The sequence below is a fragment of the Culex pipiens genome, chromosome 1 (genome assembly GCF_016801865.2).
Source record: "Culex pipiens pallens isolate TS chromosome 1, TS_CPP_V2, whole genome shotgun sequence".
NCBI classification, from domain to species: Eukaryota; Metazoa; Arthropoda; class Insecta; order Diptera; family Culicidae; genus Culex; species Culex pipiens.
This window is the reverse complement of record NC_068937.1, coordinates 136,191,189-136,214,768: the sequence shown is the minus strand read 5'-3', so window position 1 is coordinate 136,214,768 and position 23,580 is coordinate 136,191,189. Positions and strand designations below refer to the sequence as shown.

Here is a 23,580-nt window from a genome sequence, read left to right as displayed (position 1 = left end):
AGCTTCTATCGGATGGTGAAGTAAAACGTCGGTCCCGGTTTCTCCTGTCTCGTCAGAGGCGCTGGAGCAGAAATCCCACGTTAGAGGAAGGCCATGCCCCGGGGGGCGTAGTGCCAATAGTTTCGTTTTTTCGGTATTTAATGCGTTTTTCAACAAACCATTATTTGTGATATTAAAAATCAAATTCATTTTGCCTATTTCCTGGCCTGGAGGTATTTTTTTATTAGTTTCTCAAGTTCAAGGAACCTTCAACATTGGTTCACCTTCTTGCCCTCCTTTCGCATTTTCTCCGCCAGCCGTTCCAACGCCGCGAGGCTCGTCCACAGCAACTCATCAACTTGCTCGCCGGAAGCTACGTGGGCAGGGCCGTAGTGGTCACGCAGCTCGCGCATCAATCGGAACGATTCGCCGCACCGATCGCATCCAAACGGACCCTGCACGTGGTTTTTGGCATGCTTCACAAGGTCGTTGGTCTGGTTGAAGCCCCGCTGGCAAAACGGACACTTGTAGGGCTTTTCGCCTGTGTGTGTTAGCCCGTGGCGCTTCAGCCGACCGGGGCAATTGAATCTAGGAAGGAAATATTCGTGATTTGTTTGAATCAACTTGTGGTACTAGTAGGTAGTTGAATGTACTCACTTCATTTCACACACCGTACAAACATAGCGTCGTTCTGATGTATGAACACGTTCGACATGCCGTGTTAACGTATCCGACTTGCCAAACTGAGATCCGCAGGTTTCGCACACATAATTGCCTGGAAGAAGAAGGACATTGTATCATTTATCCCCAAAACTATTTAAGAAGAACATATTACGCTGCTTAGTGTGAGTAATCCTGTGCTGGATGAGCTCGCCCTTGGTGATGAAACGATTTGAGCACAACGAACAAGCGAATCGCTTGATTCCGGCGTGTCTTGCCATATGAAGCTTGAAGCTTGAGAGAATGCTAAACGTTTTGCCACACGTTGGGCAGGGATACGGCCCGAAATGAGTGGTCCTGTGGCTCTTGGCTGTTTGACTATGGCGAAAGCGTTTATGACATATGTCGCATTCGTACTTTTTCCCTGTTATGTGCATTTCTTTGTGACTCTCCAATTCAGCTTCACTCAAAAATATTATCTTACACGACTGGCAGACGAAGGCCACTCCTGGATGAGCACTCTTGCTATGCGCTACAAGCCCATCGCGGGTTCTGAACGCATCCGAACATAGCTTACAACGGTGTTTTCCCTTACATTTCCGGTTCGGCATGTTGAACAGTCTTGGTCCCGGTATTTTCTCACATTTCACATTTGGGTGGAACTTTTTCATGTGGTCCAGCATATCTCGTATTGTAGGGAAATCACCTGAACAAACCTTGCAGGTTCGCTTGGCATAGTAGTCCTCCTTCTGCCTTTTCTCGGGCTCCGCCGGTTTCTCCTCAACATTATCTTCCTCGGAGATTTCCTCATCGGACCGATCGAATGGGTCATCCAGCTTGGTCTGTTCCACAACCACTTCCTCTTTCACCTCGACAAAGGCTTCTTCCGGTTCTTCCTGTACAACCAACATTTCCGCCAGTTTCCGGTCGGACTCTATGCACAGTTTGTGAAGCTTGTAAGCCGCGATGGTGGCGTTTCGGCAAACGGCGCACACGTTGGTCGGCATTCCCGGGGAGTCCGGTTTGTCAAAAACCGGCGCGCAAACGGCCCGCAGCATGGTATGCAAGTTGGGTTGACCTCGGACGAACGTTGATGCGTCGTACAGGTTGGTGAGATGTCCCTCCTTGGCCAGGGAGCACACGCGGCAGAGGGGTCTAGAGTTCGGATTTAACAGTGTGTGATTGGTCTGAAACGAGGTTTAGGAACCTTTAGCTTTTAGTTTTACCTAAAACTTTGAGGGCAATGTATTTTCATTAACATATTTATATATAAGAGTTTCATTGGATGATCTTCGGTAGGTCTGTTTTAAATGTCTTCCTTCCTTCCTTCACGCATTGTGATGTAGTTTGGTTGATTATTATTCAGTCGATCTCTGAATAACTAAATATTTACCATTTTCTGAGAATTTCGGCATTTAGTTCTGCTGTGGCTTTAATAAAATCTGCTTGTTTAATCAACAACTGGTTGTCACTTTACTAAAACTTTTAAAGAATATTCATGATATAAGATTTTCAGAAATATATTGTTTACGTTTCAATCAAAATCTGATGAGGCTAAAAAAAGAATCAAAACAAACACACTCTTATCGAGAGAAGCACAGAATAATCCAAAAGAACCAAAAACCGAATAAATTTGGCAGCTACTCATAATCGTGTACAAAACTGCTCGACTTCTTGCACTTCTCGAAAACGGCTTGTTGTTTTGACATTTCTCTTGTTTTCATTTGCAAATAACAGTAAAATTAGATTTTGTTTCACGGTCTCGAAAAAGTGACCAATATTATCCGATAGATTTGTTAATGGACCGTCCTCTTGGTTTTGGCTGATTCCGCAAGAATCCTGCTAGAATCGATTGCTGTTAGAAGAATTCCAGAACTGGTAACGAATGACCCCGTTTCGGTTAAAGTCACCCTAATTAAATAAACAACAACAATCCGGGCTGGACTTGAATCCAACTCTTGCGTGTTTCTAAGGGCCCGTCATGAACCCACCCGTACCGGACACGTCGACCATCTGCCGGGTGTGCATGACGATGGCCAAGGGCGACGGCCACGCGGTCGAGCTGGTCAGCTTGTACACGCTATCGCCCTCGGTTCCGGAGCAGATCAGCCTGCACGAGATGCTGAAGGCGATCTGCGCTCCGGTGTTTGACAAACCGGCGTCCCCGGAAACGATGCCGGAGAATGCCTGTACGGGCTGTCGGAACGACATCATAGCGGCCTTCCGGTTGCACCAGCAGTGCGTCGAGACGGACCGACTGCTCGGGGAGTTGCTGGCGGTGAAGCAGGAGGAGCAGAAGCAGTTTTGTGGCGAGGAGGAGGAAGACATGAAGGTGGATGGCGAGGATCCGCTGATGAGCTGCGAGCGGCGCGAAGTTATCAAGGTTGAGATGCTGGACTTGCTGGAGAAGGTGGATGAGGGGGATAGTTCGGAGGAATCGGACTGCGAAACGCAGGAAGGTGCTAAGGGCAGTATGAAGTGTAAGATTTGTTCAGAGATTTTCAACGACGTCTCCAAGTTGAGCTCGCACATGAAGGATGAACACAGATTATATCTTTGCAAGGAGTGCGGTGAGGTTTGCAAATCGGAACATTCTTTGGCCTATCACATTGTTAAGCACAAAGAGAAGGACATTTCCAATTGCTCCGGTTGTGGGAAACAATTTGCGACCTCACATACCATGCAAAGGCACAAGAAAGGTGGTTTCTGTCCGGGAGAGGGCGAGAGGACGGAAAAGGTAGCCAAGCCTGAACCGACGTTTAGGTGTGACCCGTGTAACGAAACGTTTCAAACGATAGGGTCCTTTAATTACCACAAAACGAAGCATTGTGGTCCAACCGCTTGTGCGGGTTGCCACAAAAGCTTCGCGTCGCCGTCAACGTTGAAGATCCACATCAGATCTGGAGTTTGCAGTGCAGTACAGGACGAACAACCTTCGACGTCCGGGGCTGGTTTGATGATAAAGTGCAACATTTGCGATCTACTGTTCGAAACGGAAAAGGCCTTGAAAGACCACCGAATCAAGCATGCAACGCCAACGGTTTGCCCTGGATGCGACAAGACCTTTGCGTCAAAAATAAGTCTGGCTGCACACATACGAAAGGGATTATGTCCAACGGGGAAGACAAAAATGGATCTGCTGAAGATAAAGGAAGGACCTGTGTTTTGTGACAAGTGCGGCAAGCAGTTTTCGAAGCAATCGAAATTGCAGCTTCACATTAATCATGGCTTCTGTGAAAAAAGTGAAGCATCAGCCCAGGCTCGAACGTGTAAAATTTGCAAAGAGGAACAACAATCCATGTACAAGCTCGGTATCCACATGAAGGAGAAGCATCCAGAAAAGCTGTTTTCGTGCGACATTTGTGGAACAGGTTCGACGACAGAACAAGGCCTGGAAAGGCACAAGAAAATCCACATCGAAGGCAAGTTGGCGTTTTGCTGTCCTGTCTGCCAAGAGGACTTTCCGACGAAACGAATGTTGCGCTCACATCGAATCGCTCATGCCGGCCCGCAGAAATGTAACGTTTGCGATAAAGTCGTAACGTCCAAGAGCGCCATGAGGTCCCACATGCTGCGGCATACCGGCGAGAGGAAATTTTTCTGCGACCACTGCCCCATGCGGTTCTTCACAGCGGTCGAAAAAGCGCAGCACCTGGTCACGCACACCAGAGAACAGAACTGGATTTGTGACACGTGCGGTTCCAGATTCACCAAGAAGACGTCACTGCAAATCCACATCAAAGAGATTCACGAACGTTTGTACCTTAGAATTTAAACTTCCAAGTCTTGCTTCTAATCAACCTCCTCTAATCTTCCAGGGCGGCGCGACCATGCCTGCACGCTGTGCAATTACGTCTGCGCGAAAACTTCCCAGCTAAAGCGTCACATGCTCACACACACGGGAGAAAAACCCTTCAAATGTACGCACTGCGAGCAGGCTTACGCGCAAAGCAACGATCTGACCAAGCACGTGGCTCGGGTGCACTCGGACGGGAAGGCCTACCCGTGCGATCGGTGCAACGAGTCGTTCCGGCTGTTGCTGGAGCTTAGGCAGCACTACCGGGTGCACGTGAAGGAAGGAGAGGATGACCCACAGGGTGGGACGGTCAGGTTTACCACCATGGCGGTGCTGAGCCGGCGGCTGGACGTGGAACGACAACAGCAGCAGCAGCAGATGGAGGAGGGCGGTTCGAATTAATTTTTGGTTGATTGAAGTTTTGTTGAAAACGTGCTTTTTATAATAAACAAGCTTAACCCGACAAACTTCGTCTTGCCTTTTTCGTTTCTTGACGTTTTTAGCTTGTTTTCTTATTCAGCCTCCTGTGATCAAAATTTGATTTTACGTAACTTTTCCCATACAATCTGCAGATTTTCCAGAATCGGTTCCAGAGTGGCCAAATTTGTCACTTTTTGTCGTAAGCACCTTCCTTGAACTTATCCAGGGTGGCCACTAGATTTCGATTTTCAATTTCCCGGTTTTTGCCCGGTTTTCTCCCGAGGCCAGAAAGAGTTTTCGGGAATGTTTTCAAATAAAATTACAATGTTTTTAAGGCTAACGTTAGTATCAAAATACTTTTTGAACGCATACATTTGATTCAAAGTTTGAATTCCTCGAGAAAGCTTTCAAATATCTTGAGTACAAAGTAAATAAGTTGCAAACGAAGCCGTTTCAAACCTCTAATTTGCCTAATGATTGGGATTTGTCATCATGATGCTCTACAGATTTCACAAACTTAAAATTAAAAAAAATCGTTTTTGTTTTTTAGAATAACATAAACTATTACTAGAAAGCAGGAATGTCATTAACAATTTATTAATTTTGCAGAAATGATTTGCAAAAATACATTGTTATCAACGTTAATGTAAATGCTCTTGAATTTTCTTCGAAAAAAGGTTTTATGAATTCAAGAAGAACGATTCTTCCAAGAATTATCAATTTATGTGAGTTAATTTTTTTGGCTAAAATTATGTGAGTACTTTCTTTTTTTACCATTATTTTTTACTTATTTGCATTTGCATTATTTTTCAACAACACATCATTTTCAACATGAACCCCCACCCCCCGGCCCCCTTCAAAATTGTTCCAAAAAATCAGGGGGGCAAAAAATAGAAGTCTAATCAACTGAAAACAATCTAAAATGACCTATTCTGCATTGATAATCATATTTAGCATGTTTGGGCTAGTTTAAAAATAGTTTTGAACTTTTATGAATTTCCATTACCGAATTTTTTTTCTCGGTAAAAATGCAATTTTCGTCAATACTTAGAAATTTTGGAAACTTATGATTGCAAACAACTGGACAGATGTGTTATGCATTTTAAATCACTTTTTTCATTTAACATTCCAACGCTCAAGGCTCCAAAAAAGTTGGAACGGTAACTTAAACTCAATGGTTCTCGGGCACAACTCAACCAATCAAGATGATTCTTCTTTCAAGTGATTTGTTAGGATGTCTAGATGATTCTAGAACTTTACAGAACTTAATTTGATCAAATCTGTCATTTTTGCGATCAAAAACATCGTTCCAACTTTTACATTTGCAAGTACAACAGAATTGCGTATATATTGTATTGCAAGTTTATATTATTAAATTATGGATAAGCTAATACATCCCCAATTTAAGGACACAACCCCTCCCCCCTGTTTCTTTCACCCCCCCCCTCCTCCCCTCCACCCCACCAACAAAATTTTGTTAATTTTGTTTTCAGTTTTTGCTTTTTGGGTGTTTTTGAAACTGTCGAAATTTTTTATATGTCTGGAGTTTTTTTTTAAAGGTCCAATAAACCAAATTTTCAGTTTTGCTTTTTGGGTGTTTTTAATACCCCTGACTGGGGAGTTTCAAAAACACCCAAAAAGCAAAAACTGAAAATTTTGTTTATTGGACCTTTTTTAAAAAAAAACTCCAGACCGAGCTCCAGATATATAGTTATTATGCTACAAAAATTATCGCAGGCATATTTTTTTCTCTTTTGTCAAAAAAATCACTTTATTATTGCACTATTCTGGGTTGCGTACAGTATTTTTAAAAATATTTTAATCTCTTGAAAATATTACGGAAAATTTCTGGAGTTTTTTTTTTTTTGAAAAGGTCCTCTAATCTATTGTTTTTCATATGTTTATAGGACCTATTAAAAAAACTCTAGATTTCACTTTTTCAGGTTTACAAATGTGATTTTTTCTTTGCCTTACTAAAAAATCTTATTCAAAAAGTGTTTTTTGAAATTAAAAAAGTTCAACTAATTCAAAATTTGACATTTTTTTTTTCTTTCGTAAAATGAGTAAAATCTAGTTAGACCTGTATAAATAGCAGTTACCCACACGTTCAAACACAACTACTCGTTTGTTGCTCAAAAAACTTTTTTCGAGCACTTTGTTTGTTTTGCCTTCAAACGTCAAACTCACAAAGCCGCACATCAACAAAGTTCATCACTTCAAAACAGAGTGCGCGTCTTTTTCGCCGGCAAAAGGTCAATAATTTCCCCGCAAATTTACTCCGCCACACGATGGTCTCGCCGAAAACGCAGGTCGAGGAGCTGCAGGAGTACTTCAAGACGCACAACAAAACGCGCGAAGCCACCAAAGCACACAGCGCCAAGGTTCACTCCGTCGGCTGGAACTGCGACGGGAAGCGGCTTGCGTCCGGTTCCTTCGACAAGTCGGTGGTCATTTTCACGCTGGACCGGGAGCGGTTGGTAAGTTTTCGGCTTAGGTCGGTTGAAGGGTGTCTGCTAAACGATGTCTTTTCATTAGAACAAGGAGAGCACGTACCGTGGCCACACCGGTTCCGTGGATCAGCTGTGCTGGCACGCGTCCATGCCGGACCTGCTGAGTACGGCCAGCGGGGACAAGACGGTTCGGATATGGGACGCCCGCGTGGGCAAATGTGCCACCATCATCAACACCAAGGGGGAGAACATTAACATAACTTGGTCTCCGGACGGGAACACGATTGCCGTGGGCAACAAGGAAGATCTGGTGACATTCATCGACGCCCGGATGCACAAGATTCTGGCCGAGGAGCAGTTTTCGTTCGAGGTCAATGAGATCGCCTGGAGCAACGGGAGCGATCTGTTCTTCCTGACGAATGGCCAAGGTTGCGTGCACATATTGAACTACCCGGATCTGAACCTGCAACAGGTGCTGAAGGCCCATCCGAGCACGTGCATCTGCATTGAGTTCGACCCAACGGGGAAGTACTTTGCCACGGGTTCGGCTGACGCCTTGGTGTCCCTCTGGGACGCCGAAGAGTTGGCCTGCCTGCGAGTGTTCTCCAGACTGGACTGGCCCGTTCGAACCATTTCGTTCAGCCACGACGGAAAGCTGCTTGCATCGGCCAGCGAAGATCTGATCATCGACATTGGAGACACGGAGACGGGCGAAAAGGTGGCGGACATTTCCGTTGACGCCGCCACCTTCACCGTCGCCTGGCACCCGAAGCAGTACATCTTGGCGTACGCTTGTGACGACAAAGACGCCAACGATCGACGCCGGGACGCGGGCAGCTTGAAAGTGTGGGGCTTCACCGAGTAAAGAAAATCCTTTTGTATTACGATTAGTCTAAATAAAAAGCTCTTTCTATTGCCAAGTCTCTTCCTGATATCGCTCGCTCTTTTTCATTTCCTCAACATAAGCCGAATCTCCCAACGCTTCACCCAGTGCTTCGCAAACGGCTTCCGGCATGTTCTTGGAACTGCCCGACAGCAAAAACACTCCGTTTCGCTCCACCAGAAGCTTTTTCAGCAGATCTCCCTGCTTCCGAATCAAGTGTTGCACGTACACCTTGTCCTCCTGGTCACGCGAAAACGCACAAAATAGCGTCAACAGACCGGACCGTTCCATGCGCCGCAGATCTTCCTCGCAGTGAAAATCCGAATGGGCGTTACGGCAGCCGAAGAAAAGCACCAACGGACCGGTGGCGTCCACCGACAGCTCACGTTCTTCCAGTACCGCCCGGAAGGGCGCGAGTCCCGTGCCGGGACCGACCATAACGATCGGGGTAGTCTGAAAATAACCAATTTTGAGTTATTTCACGCAAGCGTGTATATTTGACACTCAAGCTGTCATTCATACACGATGATCGAAGATCAATAAAACTCACCACATCCTTCGGCAGCTGGAACGTGCCTTTCCTCGTCCACATCCTCAGCTTCGTCCCCACTTCGAGTCGCTTCAGCCAGTTCGAGCACAGTCCCCGCCGCGGTTCCTTCAGCTTCGTCCGGTACTCGATAACCGCCACCAAAATGCGCAACTTGCCGCTCGCGGCCGCCGAGGCGATCGAAAACGCCCGCGGTTTGATCGGCTGGAACAGCTCAAAGAGGGCGGCCAGCGTGAGCGAATCGCACGCATGGGGAAAGTCACGCAGCACCTCGAGAATGGTGCGTCGGGGCCGGTTCGCGTACGAGTACAGCTCTTCCTGGCCCTCGTAGCTGGCAAACTCGAGCAGCTTTTCGCGCTCCAGTTCGTTGGGGCAGGTTCGCGCCAGGACGGCGAAGGCACGTGCCCGTGGAATGGCGGTGAGGTCCCAGTACTGGGTGGCGAGGCGGCCCAGGGGGAGGGGTTTGGAGAGGATGGGAGGGACGGGGAGTTCTGGAAGAAGAGGATTAAAAATTGGTTAAATTAGTCATAATATTTTATAAAGCCGTACAACGACGCTTGCTACAGAATCGATCGCTGAACAACACAATATTTTACACTAAACACATGCTACATACAAAATATAAAAATGTAATTAAGAGCGTTTGGTACGGTATGTCCACGTATCCTTCCTCCCCTGTAGATTCTGTGAAATGTGATTTGTTCTCAGAATCCTCTCTGCGGTAAACACAACGTAGTAGGGCTGGCCGTTTTAATTTTTGCATTACATTTTCGGGTGTTCTCGGATGTACTGCAATTATTAATATTGACAAGAAAAGTGCTTGGGGCGTAATCTAATCACAAGACTTTCCAGCATGCTTTCATCGGACTGGCTGCGTTCGTGTAAGATTAGATTAGATAACGACGCTTGCTACAGAACCATTTTTGGTCACTTTTCTGATTTAAATGCCAAATTCATGAATTGACAAGAGGACAAAGTGTCGTTTCGCTTAGTTCTATTATTGCGTTTTAAAAATCACCATTTTAAACAAAATTCAATAGGACCAACATTGCGATAGTCTAAAACTGTTAAAATGCCTAACTGCATAAAATATGAATTGTCAATTGAGGGTAAAAACTATGCATTATAATTTCCTGTGAGTTTACGCGCTTTCGTCAAAACGTTTTCAGCGTGTATCTGCTCGAAACCAAATCAGCTCGATTTCTACCGACTTGACAGCTCTCGCCAAATCAAAACACGTTTGTCAACAAAAGCATGCTGAAAGTTTTGTGATCGCGCGTGTTCGTAGCTGAATTTTCCAGTTTTTCGTAAAATTTTCCACAAATAAAAACCAAAATGCTGCGTCGCCAAGCGCGTCTCCGCCGGGAGTACCTGTTTCGGAAGGCGACCGAGGGCAAACACAAGGCGCTGCAGGACAAAAAGTCCAAAATCAAGAAAGCCCTCGAGGACCACACGCCGATCCACGGAGATCTGAAACGGGACGCGTTGAAGCTCCAGGACAAGCTCAAGTGGGACGATGCGGGACCGCAGCGAGCGGCCGAGATTGGAGGGATTAGCGGTGGGGCTAATACGGCCAATTCGCAGGACGACGAGTATCGGTTCGCGGGTTGTGAAGATCCGAAGATAATGATCACGACTTCGCGCGATCCGTCGGCCAAGTTGAAGCAGTTTGTGAAGGAGATTCGGTTGATCTTTCCGAACGCACAGCGCATGAACCGCGGTAACTTTGAGATGAAGCAGCTGATTCACGCCTGCCGGGCGAACAACGTGACGGATTTCATCGTGATTCACGAGCACCGGGGCGTTCCGGACAATCTGATCATTTGCCACCTGCCGTACGGACCGACGGCGTGCTTCAACCTTTCGGGGGTGGTGATGCGTCACGACATTCCGGACATAGGGCCGATGAGCGAGCAGAAGCCGCACCTGATCTTCCACAACTTTAAAACGAAACTGGCCGAACGGACCATGTCGATCCTGAAGTACCTGTTTCCGGTGCCCAAGGAAGAGTCGAAGCGGGTGATGACCTTCGCCAACCACGACGACTACATCAGCTTCCGGCATCACACGTTCAAGACGGTTGAACGCGAACTGGTCATGACCGAGGTGGGACCGCGCTTCCAGCTGAAGCTGTACCAGATCAAGCTGGGCACGCTGGACGAGCTGGAGGCGGCCGACACGGAGTGGGTCTACCGACCGTACATGAACACCGCCGGCAAGAGGCGGTTCTTGTCCGACGAGGACGGATGGCAACAGGATGATGATGTTTGATGAATAAAGATTAACGTTAAATGCTTACCCGAATCGATCGCTTCCACCGTGATGACCGTGTCCTTGTGCAGATTTAGTCCATGTTCCTCGAACAACTCGAACAGTCGATCTACGTCCTCCGGTGAGTTGTGCGGCCTGACGTAGACCACGTCACCCGCAGTCCAATTCGCGTCTCTCCTCGGGAAAGTTATCAATCGCACGTCCTGGAAGTGATCCTCCGGCGTGGTTCGTCGATTCTCCTCCACCTCCGAAACGAACACGTTGTCCACTTTGACGTCGGCATACATGTCCACCTCTTCCTGCTCCTCGACAGGTTCTTCCGACCGTCGTACCGTCCACCGGTACTCGCGAGGACTTTCATCCAACTTTTTCAACCCATCCGGAATCGGACTCAACTCCTCCAGTCGCTTCCAAAAGTCGTTGATCCACGGCATAAAGACGGCCCCATAGCCAAGGTCATGCTGTTCGTCACACAGCCCTACAGGAAGCATGGCTTGACCCCCGAGCTGAATCAACCTCTTGTGAAGTCGTTTCGCCACGTAGTTAAACTTGGGATAGCGCGAATCGCCCAACCCGAGCACTCCGAACCACATCCCACGCAGCGAATCCAGCGGCAAACTCTTCCGCAGCAGGAACCGCCAAAAGCGCTTCATGTTGTCCGGTTCCTCGCCCTGGCCGTACGTCGAACAGACCAGCACCACGAACCGTTCCTCGATCAGCTGGCCGATGTCGTACTCATCCATGGCGGCCACGGAACCACGCAGGTGGTACAGCTTCGAGTCGCGCCAGATCTGCTCCGCCAGGTCCTGGGCCGTGCCGGACTGGCTGCCGTACAAGATGGTCAGCTTGCGAGGGGAGGACATTTCGCGGGGGCCTGGCGGATTAGTGCCATTAGAAAGTTTGAATTTAAAGGCAGATTTAGTTACCTTTCTCGTTACAAATTGCCTTAAAAACGGTGTAGTTCTTCAGACACTAAAAACTGATAATAAGCCACTTTTAAACGGGGACAATAAACTGTCTTATCACGGTTTATCAGTCGCACAATGAGCGATGCAATCGCTTTGTTTTGCAATTTTGTTGCAAATCATAAAACAACAACACCAACAGCTGATCGAATCGAACTCAAATGTGTGCATTTTACAGCCAGAGTGTATCAATGCGAAAATTTCTCGCAGTTTTGGTAGACCGGTCACAACCAACTTGCATGCAACAAGCTGAAATCAATTTTAAAATGAGCAAGTTTCATTTCACGTGTATAGACCAACAGTGACAGTTTGAAGATCAGAAAGTGCGCGGGTAAAATCAAAACAGAAGTTTAAACTTGCAAAAATCAATTTCTGTTCCGTGTTTCGTTCAAATCTTCCAAAGAATGGCAGCTGCCCAGCAAGCGCAGAAACCGGCGAAGGAAAAGACCGCGGCCGCTGCGGCCCCAACGGTTGAGGAGGAGGAGGACGATTACGGTCCGATTCTGATCGGTAAACTAGAGGTTTGTGTTGACAGTTGACGAATCCAAAACAGGTTCTTTCATGATTTCTGTCCATTTCTTCGCAGGGCAACGGAATCACCAGCGGTGACCTCAAGAAGCTCGGCGAGGCCGGCTTTCACACGGTGGAGTCGGTGGCCTTCGCACCAAAAAAGCAACTCATCGCCATCAAGGGAATCTCCGAGGCGAAGGCGGACAAAATCATCCTCGAAGCGTCCAAGCTGGTTCCGCTGGGCTTCACGACCGCCACCGAGTACCACCAGAAGCGCTCGGAGATCATCCAACTGACCACCGGCTCGAAAGAGCTGGACAAGCTGCTGGGAGGAGGAATCGAAACCGGAAGCATCACCGAGCTGTTCGGAGAGTTCCGAACGGGTAAAACCCAGCTCTGTCATACGCTGGCCGTGACCTGCCAGCTGCCGGTCAGTCAAAACGGCGGAGAAGGCAAGTGTCTGTACATCGACACGGAAGGAACCTTCCGGCCTGAGCGACTGCTAGCCGTGGCCGACCGCTACAAACTGGTCGGTTCCGACGTCCTGGACAACGTGGCGTACGCCCGAGCCTACAACTCAGACCACCAGATGCAACTGCTCGTGCAGGCCTCCGCAATGATGGCCGAATCCCGTTACGCCCTGCTCATCGTGGACAGCGCAACCGCCCTCTTCCGAACCGACTACGCCGGCCGCGGAGAACTCAACGCGCGTCAAGTCAACCTCGGTAAATTCCTCCGGATGCTGCTCCGTCTCGCGGACGAATTCGGTGTGGCCGTCATCATCACGAACCAAGTTGTGGCCCAGGTGGATGCGTCCGCCATGTTTACGCCGGATCCGAAGAAGCCCATCGGAGGTCACATCATCGCGCACGCCTCGACGACGCGGCTTTACCTGCGCAAGGGTCGGGGTGAGACGCGAGTGTGCAAGATTTACGATTCGCCGTGCCTTCCGGAGAGTGAAGCCATGTACGCGATCAACGCGGACGGGATTGGCGATGCCAAGGAGTGACGAGGGTGCGAGGGTGATATTGTTATTAAGGTTTTCTTTTGCTTAGACTGTTTTTTCTCCTCTTATACTGCGATTTTGTTAAATAAGCTAGTTTTATACTCAACTGAGAATTTCATTTATTGTTCTATCACAGCCTGAATCTTACTGAATTCAAACTAAAAAAATAATCTTTTCTTAAAACAAAACTTAATTCAATTAATTGTTAGACACATGACAAATCGAATCTGTCTGTATTTATTTCTGTTCGAATAAAATCACCGAAAAACTCAACCTTTTCATTTCATTTACAAATCTAGATTTTTTTTCTTGAAAAGGTCATGTAAACAATTTTATTTTGCTTTTTGGGTGTTTTTGAATACCCCTTAGTCAAGGCTGTTTAAAAATCACTCAAAAAGCAAAAATTGGAAATCTTGTTTATAGGACTTAAAAAACAAAAAAACTCTAGAAAGGTTTCTTTTTTTTTGTGCTAGAAGTTTCTATTTATTTTATCTATTTTGACCCAACAATTTTTTTTTGTAAAATTAACGCTTTTTGTTTTTTAAAATGTTCTGCTTTGTTTTATTTACTGTTGTATTGTTGATATATTGCCAAATTTAATTTTTCCGTTAGCATTTTTTACTGTTACAAAATTAGTTATCAATTAATCCAGAATTTATGCAGTTTTCATTTAGATTTTAAAGTTAAGACTCGATTATCCCATAGATCTAGGGTTTTTACTCAAAATTTATTTTCCCTAAAAGAGCACTCTGCTAGTAAAATCTAAACTTAGAAATATGTACCTCTTCTGCAAAGGCTTATGAATTGATCTCAGTTGAAAGGTTCTCCAAATTTCTGAATTGCAAATGTAATATCCTGCAGCATAACTGCTTAATTCTAATAAAAACACAAATTGAATTGACTCGATTATCCAAATTTAGGAACTCTTTTGGAATCACGGACATTTTTTTTTGTATTTTTCATTATCTCCCATTAAAATCAAATTCGAATTCTGCGTCCCAATTTTAGCCAAATTCGAAAGGTTTATTAGAAGTTTAGAAAAAAATAATCGAGTGCAAACTGTATATGCATTTTTGACCCTATGATTTTATGATTAAAAATACATATAATTTTTAAAGATAATTAGATTTTCAAACTTGAAAATTAGCTTTATTTTTAAATTTAAAAATTCATAAGATTTATTAAAAAACCAAAGTTTAAAAATTTAATTTGCGACATAAACTTCGAAAAATATTTTGCAACGGCCAAACTTAAAAATTTCAATGGAAATTTATGTGCAATCATCTAAAATCAATTTAAAATGAATTTTAAAACACTTTTTTCAGTGAAATGTTGAAAATATAGCTTGTTATTTCAATTTTTATGTTTCTTTTTTTTTAGATTTTTGAAATCTTAAAATTTTATTATTTAAGAACATTCAGATCTTAAAATTTCAGTATCATTACACTTTACCAATTTCATTTCAAGCTCTCATTTTTTTAAAATTTATTAACAATAAATATTCTAAATAAAAAAAATTAAATTATAAAATTTAAAATTAAAAATTCTTAAGCTCTGAAATTTTATAACTCACATAACCAATTAAAATTTCAGTATCTTTACATATTACCAATTTCATTTCGAATTCTAAAATTTTCCAATTTTTGAACAAAAAATATTCTAAAATTCTAAATCTTAAAATTTAAAAATTCTAAAACTCTTAAATTTTATTAATCATAAATAAACATTTTATAAATTTTATAATTTTTGAAATATTGTATTTTTTTCATTATTGATTTTTTGATTTTCTCATTTTTTTGACAAAATCAAATGATTATCGGCCAACTCACACAGCAGTTGCCCGACCCCTCTTCGACTTGCGTAAAACTTTGTCCTAAGAAGTAACTTTTGCCCCTGACTACGAATCCGAGGTTCATTTTTCGATATCTCGTCACGGAGGGGCTGTAAGACCCCTTTAATTTTTGAAAATCTGAAAAAAGGTGTTTTTCAATCATTTACAGCTTGAAATGGTGATGAGATGGAAATTTTGTGTCAAAGGGACTTTTATGTATAATTGTACTGTAATTGTATTGTATATTTTTCATCGAAAAAAATATTTACAAAAAAGTTTTGAAAACTCTGCCATTTTTCGTTACTCAACTGTACAATTTTGGTACAAGTCATTTTATGAGAAATTTAATGTACTTTTCGAATCTTAATCAAAAAATGATTAGTGCGCTGACCACGGGGACGCGTTGTCTTGTTTTTGCATGCTCATTTTCATTTCTTTTGTGTCGCTGTTTGTGTGCTTGGGTGAGTGGTTATTATAATTAAATAATGGGGGGGGGGGGGGTCATTGTGCTAATGAATATTGTTGCGTGTCAGTCAAAGTCGTGATTATTCAGGTTAATTTTTTTTTGTGTGCTTTTGTGTCGCTGTTCGTATGGGGTGGGGGATTGTGGTAATTTTACTGTCTGCGTGTAAATTTATCAACTCACTATATGATTTATATAATTGTTTATATTATTCCTCATCCTTTTCCTTTCCTGTAACATACCATCTCCTCATACCATATATGATCAAATTGTTTAAATTAACGAAACTTTCTAGAACAGCATGGGAACCATCTGGAGTATTTATATTTTTAATTACTGCAATTTTTTTACAGCTTCCTGAAATCATCTTGATTTTATGTATTATATTTATTATATGTATTATATTTTCTTCATTTATTATTTTTACAAAACTACATGCTTATTATATAATACACTAAAGACTCACATTTACACGTACAAACTTCCAAATCATTTAATACATTACGCATTCAACCATTTTCATCGGCCCGATGAAATTCCCCTAACCCCCATTCCAAACCTCCCAAAAATATTCCGTTCACTTTTAAAAGTCGCATGGGTTCCCTGCACTTTTGCCACTAGTGAACAACAAAAACATCCCCTCCCAAATCCCCACGGGACTGTATGGGCGTAGCCTTGGAGCACAGTGTGGAAATTTACGTTCTTAGATATTTTTGGATGTACCGGGCAGCAATCAAATTGTCTAAGAATATTGAATTGACCATTGTGGCACCCCCTACAGCGTGGTGCAGACCCGTTATGCTATGCTATGCTATGCTATGCTATGCTTTTCGAATCTTAATCAAAAAATGAAATATTACTGCGGGCGTCAATAATTAGAGTTCACGCGCGGTGATACGACCGCAGGATAATGGTCGCATGACAGCCGCATGACAACCGCAGAACAATTTTTTGGCTGTTGTCAAAGGTTGCCTTGAGTTTTCAGCTGACTTTTTGGAAAATATTCAAAACAAACCAAGTTGACAGCCAAATCAACGCAGAATTTCAGTTCAACTTGCTGATTTTTACACTGCGGTAGTTAGGCGGCAATATTTATGTCACTCACAGTGAAGGAGAAACGTGATTTTATCTCGCAATAAGCAATATTTTATTCTAAATGAAAAGTTACCCTTCTGGGTTGATGCAATTTAATGTAATTTACATTAAATTTCCCTTAAAATGACATGCTCCAAAAAAATTACAGTTGAGTAACGAAAAATGGCCAAGGCATTTCAGTGTTTTGAGATTCGGCCTTATGAGGAGGCAATTCTGGGTTTTCAATATTATTTAATGGTTTAAAACTTATTTAAGTGTTTGTAATTCTCAGCCAAATTTTCAGTTTTTGCTTTTTGTGTTTTTTTTAATAGCCCTGACTCAAGGCGGTTTCAAAAACACCCAAAAGGCAAAAACTGGAATTTTGGTTAAACTCCAGAGATATCAGCAGCGCATGAAAAAACGTTTCTGATCCTTTTCAGATGCGTACCGCTTAAGAAAATTAAGCGAGTTTATAGTTTGCTGTGATATCTCAGTAACAAAACAAAGATGTATTTATGTTTATAACTAATGATTATATAAATTCTCTTTATTTCCTCTTTTGTATACGATAACCAAATTCTACACACTACTATTACATGCGTTTGTAAATGTTTTTTTTTTCATTTTTTTTTATCTCTTTTTATGCCTCTTACTAAAATGTTTGCTTATAAGGTAGATATTGATAGATTTCATTTCTTCTTCCAATGGCAATTGGGATCCGTACAGGGTACATTTGAGGTGTTTAAAAGGCTTTCAACAGTTTCTCAACGTAAAATGCTAATATAAATTTAAACAAAATGTGGTGGAAATGTACTTGTTAAATCTTAGTTCTACAAAAAAGAAAATTTCTATTTTCTCACGCACCGCTATGGACAAGTTAAGATTACCACAAATTATTAGTTTGATGCACGAAGAACAAATATATTTCTAAAAAAAATCAAACGAGACAGATTCTGATCGTTTGTACACATTTTGTTGGCTGATTTCGTCTATAAAGAGGAAAGCTGTGTAGTAAATGCGCACCGGGTTTCACGCCACCTGATTTTCTTTCTCTCTCTTTCTTCAAATTGTGCACGTTTGTACAGCTGACCGGCCGTGAATGAGATTTGTTGGCCATACCTTCGTGTTATCTTGTATATCTCTAATTTTCTTTCTGTTTTTTATTGTTACTACGTTACAAAAGAGAAATTTTGTAGAATTGAACCGACACCCAAATTAAACAAATGTGAAACTATTGCTGTAAACTTGTGGAACGCACTAAACTAAGCACACAAACACACAAATTAATCGCTAAAATCTACTCTGGAGTACCATGAACAACACAAATTAAACTATCTTGAAAAAACAATATGATTTAACAGTTACTTAACCACTAAAAGACTCTACTCGACCATTCTTTATTATCACGCGTACGCTTTTTGTGTTGTTTTGTTTTGTTTTAGAAAGAAAAGTATACTTTTTGTATCAAGTTTCTGAGCATTTGATCAACTTCTTTTTTTTTCGCTGTGAAGATGTGATTTTCGCCTGTCAGAAATGATCGAGAAATGTGTTAAAATTTACTAAAAAAAATAAATCAATCATTTACTCATCGCTGTGCTTGTTAGTTTCGAGAAATTTCGCTTAAATTATGTCAAAGTTTTATATGTGTTGCTTGAAAAATATATTTAGTTGTTTTGTTATGATATAAAAATAAAAGAAGAAATCAACTTAAAACGTGTCACACAATCAAATGAGATTATTCTGCAATATCTCATTGACCGGTATGGTCATCTCAAAGTCCTGCTCGTCGTCGTCGTCCACGTTGCGCAGCCGGCTGATGGCCATGGCCGGATCCAGCACGGCCAGCAGGTTGCTTGCCGCCGAATCACCCGGACTCACCGGAGGACGAATCGTTTTCGGATCCAGCCCGTGCTGCTGGATGGCACGCCACAGCTCCAGATCGGACGCCGTCAGCAGACTCGGCGATACGGTCATCAGGAAGTCATCCCCTTGGGACGACGGTGGGGATGAAAGGCTCTGGGTGAGGGGAGGCGAGTCCGTGCGGACGGTCAAGGGGACGTCGGCGGCTAGCATTGGATTTGCCTGCAAGACACGGTCTTCGTTCTCCTCGTCGGTTACTGGGTGAGAAAATAATAAAGAGCAAACATAAATTGGGTTAAAATCTTTATCTTGACGCTTAATTTCAGAGAAACGTGCAGTTTAACGACCACCTGTCAATTGTGCACGCATATCTGAGATGGTTCAAACATGAAACCATTCTCAGTTCTTCATACACGTTTATCCATAACTAAACATTTCGAAGTTGTTTTCAATCAGTCAAAAGCAAACCTACGCGCTAAATTAAAATAACTCAATTTTCGTCAAAACCCTCTTAGTTCAAAACCGAACCTACTCAGTAATGAGTTACTGGGGACAGATTTGAGTGAATTCCACTCTGAATGAAAAAAATTAAGAAAAATAGTGATTTAAATTGAGTGTGCATTCAGGTATGAGCTTGAAAAAAAGATTATGAAAAAAACGAACTAAACTCTCCGAAAAGCAGGGTTGCCAGCCCAAAATTGAAAAAAAATCTGGCAAAGTACCTAACAAAATTAGGAAAAATCTGGCAGACGAAAGCTTTCAATAATGAATAAGAAAGGTGAGGGATGATAATTTTATGAAAAAAAAGGTGAAGGAGGATATAAATAAGTTCAAAATTTGATAGATTTCAGATTCAGAAGTTTCAATTGATTTTTCGGCCTCAACAAGTTTGAAAATTTAAATAAAATAAATATTTTCAGAAAAAAACATAAAGTTGTCCGAAATTTGCCGAAAATAGAAAATTTGGCGAGATCTGTCAAATCTGGTACAGACAATAATCAATTTCCAATCTGGCTGTCACTTGAAAAATCTGGCATTCCTAGCTTTATCTGGCAACCCTGCTAAAAAGAGCCATTTTGACAGTTTGTCATTGCGCTGCACGTTACTAGGAATCTAGAAAGTGTGTAACTAAATTTCAATAAAATACTCACGCTCATCACGTTTCAGCATGATTTCTTGGCACGAGTTGTCATCTGCGATCAGAATTTCCGGCGGCGATTTGGGAATGTTTGTCTGTGAATGGACGAAAGAAACTGTTAATAAACTAAAGGTTAAAATTAGTTTAAATATTTGAATTAAAAAAATCTTTAAAAATATGCGATGGTCCGAGCGAAGCTTCATCATAATTCGACTTAAAAATAACTTAAATTAAATCTAATAATTAACCTTAGTCATAAACATTATTATTTAAATATTTTGTTTTCTAATGCTATCACGATATTAAGATTTGACTGATGAACCAAGACACTTTAAGGTTCAGTTTCATTTTCTTTCCAGCAAAACTATTTTTTTTTGTACATTTTCAACAGGTCAATTATTTTTTACCATGCGTCTCCATTTTTATACGGAAGAAAAGATAATAAACAAGCTGAATCACTTACCCATATTTATGATTGAACATAATCTACATATTTAAAAATTTGAGTGTATTTTGACAGGTTATTACACGTTTCAGAAAGATTACTCAAATTATAATCAAGCTAGCCAATCATAAAATTTGGGGCAAACTGAATAATTTGTAAATCTTTTATTGCACACGAAACGAAGTTGACTTTATAGCTGTCGGCCACCATTGCTAGTACCAACCACTAGTGTCTTCCTTTTTATCTACAAGGACTTCGCCGCCCTGGGCTCCTAAGTGTATGAATAATGACATTCCGGGCGTTCACCATTCGAACGCCATCTTCGCTTAAAAACCTGGATAGAGCTTTTCACAACTTGCACGATTGTCTAAAAATCGCTGCAATCGGCAATATGATTGATCTTAACCCAATAATGTTAAAACCCAATAATGTTTAGGGAGCGTTCTTTTATTACGTTACGCAAAATTTTCGATTCTCAGACACCCTTTCCCCCTCGTAGCAAATTTTCCATAAATAATAAAGAAACACATTAAGAAAATCAAAATATCTACAAACTGTTAATAATTTTAAAAGATGCTATTGAAAGTTTGACATGTTTTACACGTTTGTGAGGAATGGCCTGAATTTGAATAAAATCAACTATTTGTTTCAGGTATGGTAAAATCCAGTTTTTGAAACTCGAACCATTCTTCAACATTTGATAAATAATTGGGTTTCGTCATGCATCTTTAATCGATATTTCGACAACTTTTCGTTGTTTACTTCCAATGCATTCTTTCGCTGTGTTCACACGGCAACAGAAGCCCAATATTCGCCAACATTTTCATTCTGATTTTCGCAACACGCGCTGATTTTCCCTCGAAAATTTCCACGATTCCGCCGAAAACCGCACCTTTTGGCGTCTGTTCGACCGACTGCAAAAAAAAATATCAAGCGTATTTTGGCGCTCATATTTCACGCGGTATATTTTTTCTTTGCATAATCGCCGAAATAAATTTCAAGAAAAAAAAACCCGAATAATCACGCACTAGTGCCCCGCTTTTCGGCGGCATTTCTTCGCGAATAAAAACAATACGAAATTATTCTGCCAACGAACCGGGGGAGGACGGTTGTCAGAAAGGACCGAAAATGAAAACAAAAGTTTGGGATGCTGTTTTTTTCGGATAAAAATAAAGAAACAAACGATGCACCACCAATAAGTGGAAAACGTGCGGCCAGAAAGTTGAACAAACTTTAAGAGGTCATTTTGCATTGTCAAAGGATTATTGGGTGCACCTTTTCCGTTTAGCGTGCACAGCACCCGCGAGAATAGTCTGCAATGAAAGCGAAATTTTCCCCGTGCTGAAATGTGCAATAAAAAGAAAGCAACATTCAGAAGCGATGGGAGATTTGGTCAAGTCACATGATGCGGCGAGGCAGAAGAAGATGGATGCTGCGTTACATAACACCCACGCTACTAACACACTGAATTGGTTCTGATCAGAGTTTGTGAGTGTGTGCTAGTTACCAATACTACCATCAGGAAATGCATGCAGCAACAGAGAAAGTGGAGTAAAATTCTACTCTCCTCCGCGCTTACTCCACTTGACACGGGAGGGCGTCGTCGTGTTTTATCGCGCGCACACTCTCACAGGGGCATGTTTTGCTCTTATTTGAACGTTATTATTGCATTATTATTTTAAAATACACTTCTGTTTTTACAAGCCATGGTTTGAACATTTCTTGATTTAAAAAAAATCATTGGAATTATTTTTTCAACATGTCATTTTGCAGACTGATTACTAATATTAAACGCAACAAACATTGGACGAAAAGCTCCAGGAGAATAAGGCGGGAATCTAACCCGCGCTCCAATCACGGCTCCAATAATATAAATTTTGAAACGAAGTTGACTTTATAGCTGTCGGCCACCATTGCTAGTACCAACCACTAGTGTCTTCCTTTTATCTACAAGGACTTCGCCGCCCTGGGCTCCTAAGTGTATGAAAGTATGGCACGGAGCGACGGCGCCGAATACCCATTTTTACACAAAGAATTTTAGAGCGCCCGCCGCGGGATTCGAACCGGCGACCTCTGGATTGTGAGTCCAGTGCGCGGTTCGATTGATCCACACGGGCGGGACATAAATTTTTTTTTATAAATTTTGAAGTTATATGAAAAAATGTCTTCTGTCAATATCTTTGAAAAATATTTGCAACGGCTGTTTCTTACACAATGTGTTGTATAGATACCATATTCTTTTTAGAAATGGTACAATTATTATAATTGGGTGCTGAATAGTGGTTCGCAAAACGGCCTCAATTTTGAACTGTCAAAGTGGAACCAATTTACTGTTCGCCAAAAGTAGAGAGTATTGGTATCGATCATTAAATTTTTTTGTTTGTTTTTGCGACTTTGAGGACCTGGAGCTGAAGTCAAGAAATCTTAGGAAAGTTGAAGGCTAGATCGTATTTTTTATATTATGAATGGAAGTGGCTGATGGAGTCGATGCGGTTGTATCCATCCAGAAGTTGTCTTAATTGATTAATTCCGTTTGAAAACCTACTGGTTTAGTGAAAATCTTCTCTGTTTTTTGGATCAGCTTCCCTACAATTAGCGATGTTTTTTCGCTGGACCAGGAAGAGCTGACGGATTCCAAAATCAGCCAGGGAATTTTTCTGCGACATCGCAGAATGACACTCTCTCCGCAGTTCGTCGTCACTCGTAAAAAAACATCTTCTAACCGATCAAAACTTGAAAACACACACAATTTAACAGCAAAAAAAATAATCGAAAACTAGACAAAATATTACACATACCACTGATTATAAAAAAGCTCATTTACCAGTAAGAAAAAAGTCATGCTTATGCTCGAACAGCCTCCTACTTTGTAGATGTAAACAATGTGGGATCATTCGAAAATCACGTTACGCATTCTCTCTATTCATCACCCAGATTATAATTTGCTAAATGTATCGATTGGATTTTCATAACATTACGGTTTTCAACATTACCGTATTTTTCGAAAAAACCTAATATTTCATAATATCGAACAAACAATGGATTTTCTCGACATTACATTCTTTTTGGAAAATACTTTAAAAAAATACTAAATATCATATTTTTCGAAAATACAAAAAAAAAATGCCGCCACAAATTTAATGGATTTTCATAATATTGCAGTTTTTGGGTAAAATACTGAAATATTCACAAAATTCCGTATTCAAGGGTACACTCAAATGGTTGAACTTACGGACTCAATCCTGAAATAATTTGTTTATAAAAATTGACAAATGTTGTTGT

General features: G+C 41.9%; 7 protein-coding genes across 7 annotated transcripts in view; 4 read left to right on the top strand and 3 right to left on the bottom strand.

The window, feature by feature from the left end:
• Window positions 1-197: 197 nt before the first annotated feature.
• On the bottom strand, window positions 198-2,173 carry LOC120420791 (zinc finger protein OZF-like). Its single transcript, XM_039583904.2, has 4 exons — window positions 2,033-2,173; window positions 815-1,826; window positions 637-754; window positions 198-567 (listed from the first exon to the last, which is right to left on the bottom strand). Exons 1-4 carry the CDS (start codon window positions 2,033-2,035, stop codon window positions 249-251), a joined length of 1,452 nt encoding a protein of 483 aa, XP_039439838.1. The 5' UTR covers window positions 2,036-2,173; the 3' UTR covers window positions 198-248.
• A 189-nt stretch (window positions 2,174-2,362) lies between these two features.
• On the top strand, window positions 2,363-4,902 carry LOC120420789 (oocyte zinc finger protein XlCOF6-like). The gene is made up of 2 exons (XM_039583902.2): window positions 2,363-4,394; window positions 4,458-4,902. The coding sequence occupies exons 1-2, from the start codon at window positions 2,621-2,623 to the stop codon at window positions 4,835-4,837; spliced, it is 2,154 nt and encodes a 717-aa protein (XP_039439836.1). The 5' UTR covers window positions 2,363-2,620; the 3' UTR covers window positions 4,838-4,902.
• Window positions 4,903-7,027: 2,125 nt separating this feature from the next.
• Window positions 7,028-8,239, top strand: LOC120420793 (THO complex subunit 3). Its single transcript, XM_039583906.2, has 2 exons — window positions 7,028-7,332; window positions 7,391-8,239. The coding sequence occupies exons 1-2, from the start codon at window positions 7,144-7,146 to the stop codon at window positions 8,168-8,170; spliced, it is 969 nt and encodes a 322-aa protein (XP_039439840.1). The 5' UTR covers window positions 7,028-7,143; the 3' UTR covers window positions 8,171-8,239.
• On the bottom strand, window positions 8,192-12,102 carry LOC120420790 (NADPH-dependent diflavin oxidoreductase 1). The gene is made up of 4 exons (XM_039583903.2): window positions 11,933-12,102; window positions 11,035-11,880; window positions 8,739-9,226; window positions 8,192-8,641 (listed from the first exon to the last, which is right to left on the bottom strand). The coding sequence occupies exons 2-4, from the start codon at window positions 11,867-11,869 to the stop codon at window positions 8,216-8,218; spliced, it is 1,749 nt and encodes a 582-aa protein (XP_039439837.1). The 5' UTR covers window positions 11,870-11,880; window positions 11,933-12,102; the 3' UTR covers window positions 8,192-8,215.
• LOC120420794 (U3 small nucleolar ribonucleoprotein protein IMP4) lies at window positions 9,952-11,033 on the top strand. The gene has a single exon (XM_039583907.2). The coding sequence runs from the start codon at window positions 10,071-10,073 to the stop codon at window positions 11,004-11,006; it is 936 nt and encodes a 311-aa protein (XP_039439841.1). The 5' UTR covers window positions 9,952-10,070; the 3' UTR covers window positions 11,007-11,033.
• Window positions 12,103-12,272: 170 nt separating the features above from the next.
• LOC120420792 (DNA repair protein RAD51 homolog A) lies at window positions 12,273-13,600 on the top strand. The gene is made up of 2 exons (XM_039583905.2): window positions 12,273-12,492; window positions 12,558-13,600. Exons 1-2 carry the CDS (start codon window positions 12,376-12,378, stop codon window positions 13,488-13,490), a joined length of 1,050 nt encoding a protein of 349 aa, XP_039439839.1. The 5' UTR covers window positions 12,273-12,375; the 3' UTR covers window positions 13,491-13,600.
• Window positions 13,601-17,910: 4,310 nt separating this feature from the next.
• The window catches only part of LOC120420746 (protein similar-like), a 128,141-nt gene continuing 122,471 nt past the window's right edge, over window positions 17,911-23,580 (bottom strand). Inside the window, exons 9-10 of the mRNA XM_039583843.2 lie at window positions 19,867-19,948; window positions 17,911-18,972 (exon numbers count right to left, since the gene is read on the bottom strand). Coding sequence (XP_039439777.1) covers window positions 18,581-18,972; window positions 19,867-19,948 — 474 coding nt within the window. The 3' untranslated portion in view covers window positions 17,911-18,580. The remainder of the gene's footprint in view (window positions 18,973-19,866; window positions 19,949-23,580) is intronic.

Coding starts and splice junctions, on each gene's coding strand:
- LOC120420790 (XM_039583903.2), bottom strand. CDS start 11,869: ATGTCCTCCCCTCGCAAGCTGACCATCTTGTACGGCAGCCAGTCCGGC. Junction 9,227..11,034: donor GGTGGAAGCGATCGATTCGG/GTAAGCATTTAA, acceptor CTCTTCTTCCAG/AACTCCCCGTCCCTCCCATC. Junction 8,642..8,738: donor TCCAGCTGCCGAAGGATGTG/GTGAGTTTTATT, acceptor GGTTATTTTCAG/ACTACCCCGATCGTTATGGT.
- LOC120420791 (XM_039583904.2), bottom strand. Junction 755..814: donor GATTACTCACACTAAGCAGC/GTAATATGTTCT, acceptor TTCTTCTTCCAG/GCAATTATGTGTGCGAAACC. Junction 568..636: donor TGTACGGTGTGTGAAATGAA/GTGAGTACATTC, acceptor TTTCCTTCCTAG/ATTCAATTGCCCCGGTCGGC.
- LOC120420789 (XM_039583902.2), top strand. CDS start 2,621: ATGAACCCACCCGTACCGGACACGTCGACCATCTGCCGGGTGTGCATG. Junction 4,395..4,457: donor CATCAAAGAGATTCACGAAC/GTTTGTACCTTA, acceptor CTAATCTTCCAG/GGCGGCGCGACCATGCCTGC.
- LOC120420794 (XM_039583907.2), top strand. CDS start 10,071: ATGCTGCGTCGCCAAGCGCGTCTCCGCCGGGAGTACCTGTTTCGGAAG.
- LOC120420792 (XM_039583905.2), top strand. CDS start 12,376: ATGGCAGCTGCCCAGCAAGCGCAGAAACCGGCGAAGGAAAAGACCGCG. Junction 12,493..12,557: donor TTCTGATCGGTAAACTAGAG/GTTTGTGTTGAC, acceptor ATTTCTTCGCAG/GGCAACGGAATCACCAGCGG.
- LOC120420793 (XM_039583906.2), top strand. CDS start 7,144: ATGGTCTCGCCGAAAACGCAGGTCGAGGAGCTGCAGGAGTACTTCAAG. Junction 7,333..7,390: donor CGCTGGACCGGGAGCGGTTG/GTAAGTTTTCGG, acceptor TCTTTTCATTAG/AACAAGGAGAGCACGTACCG.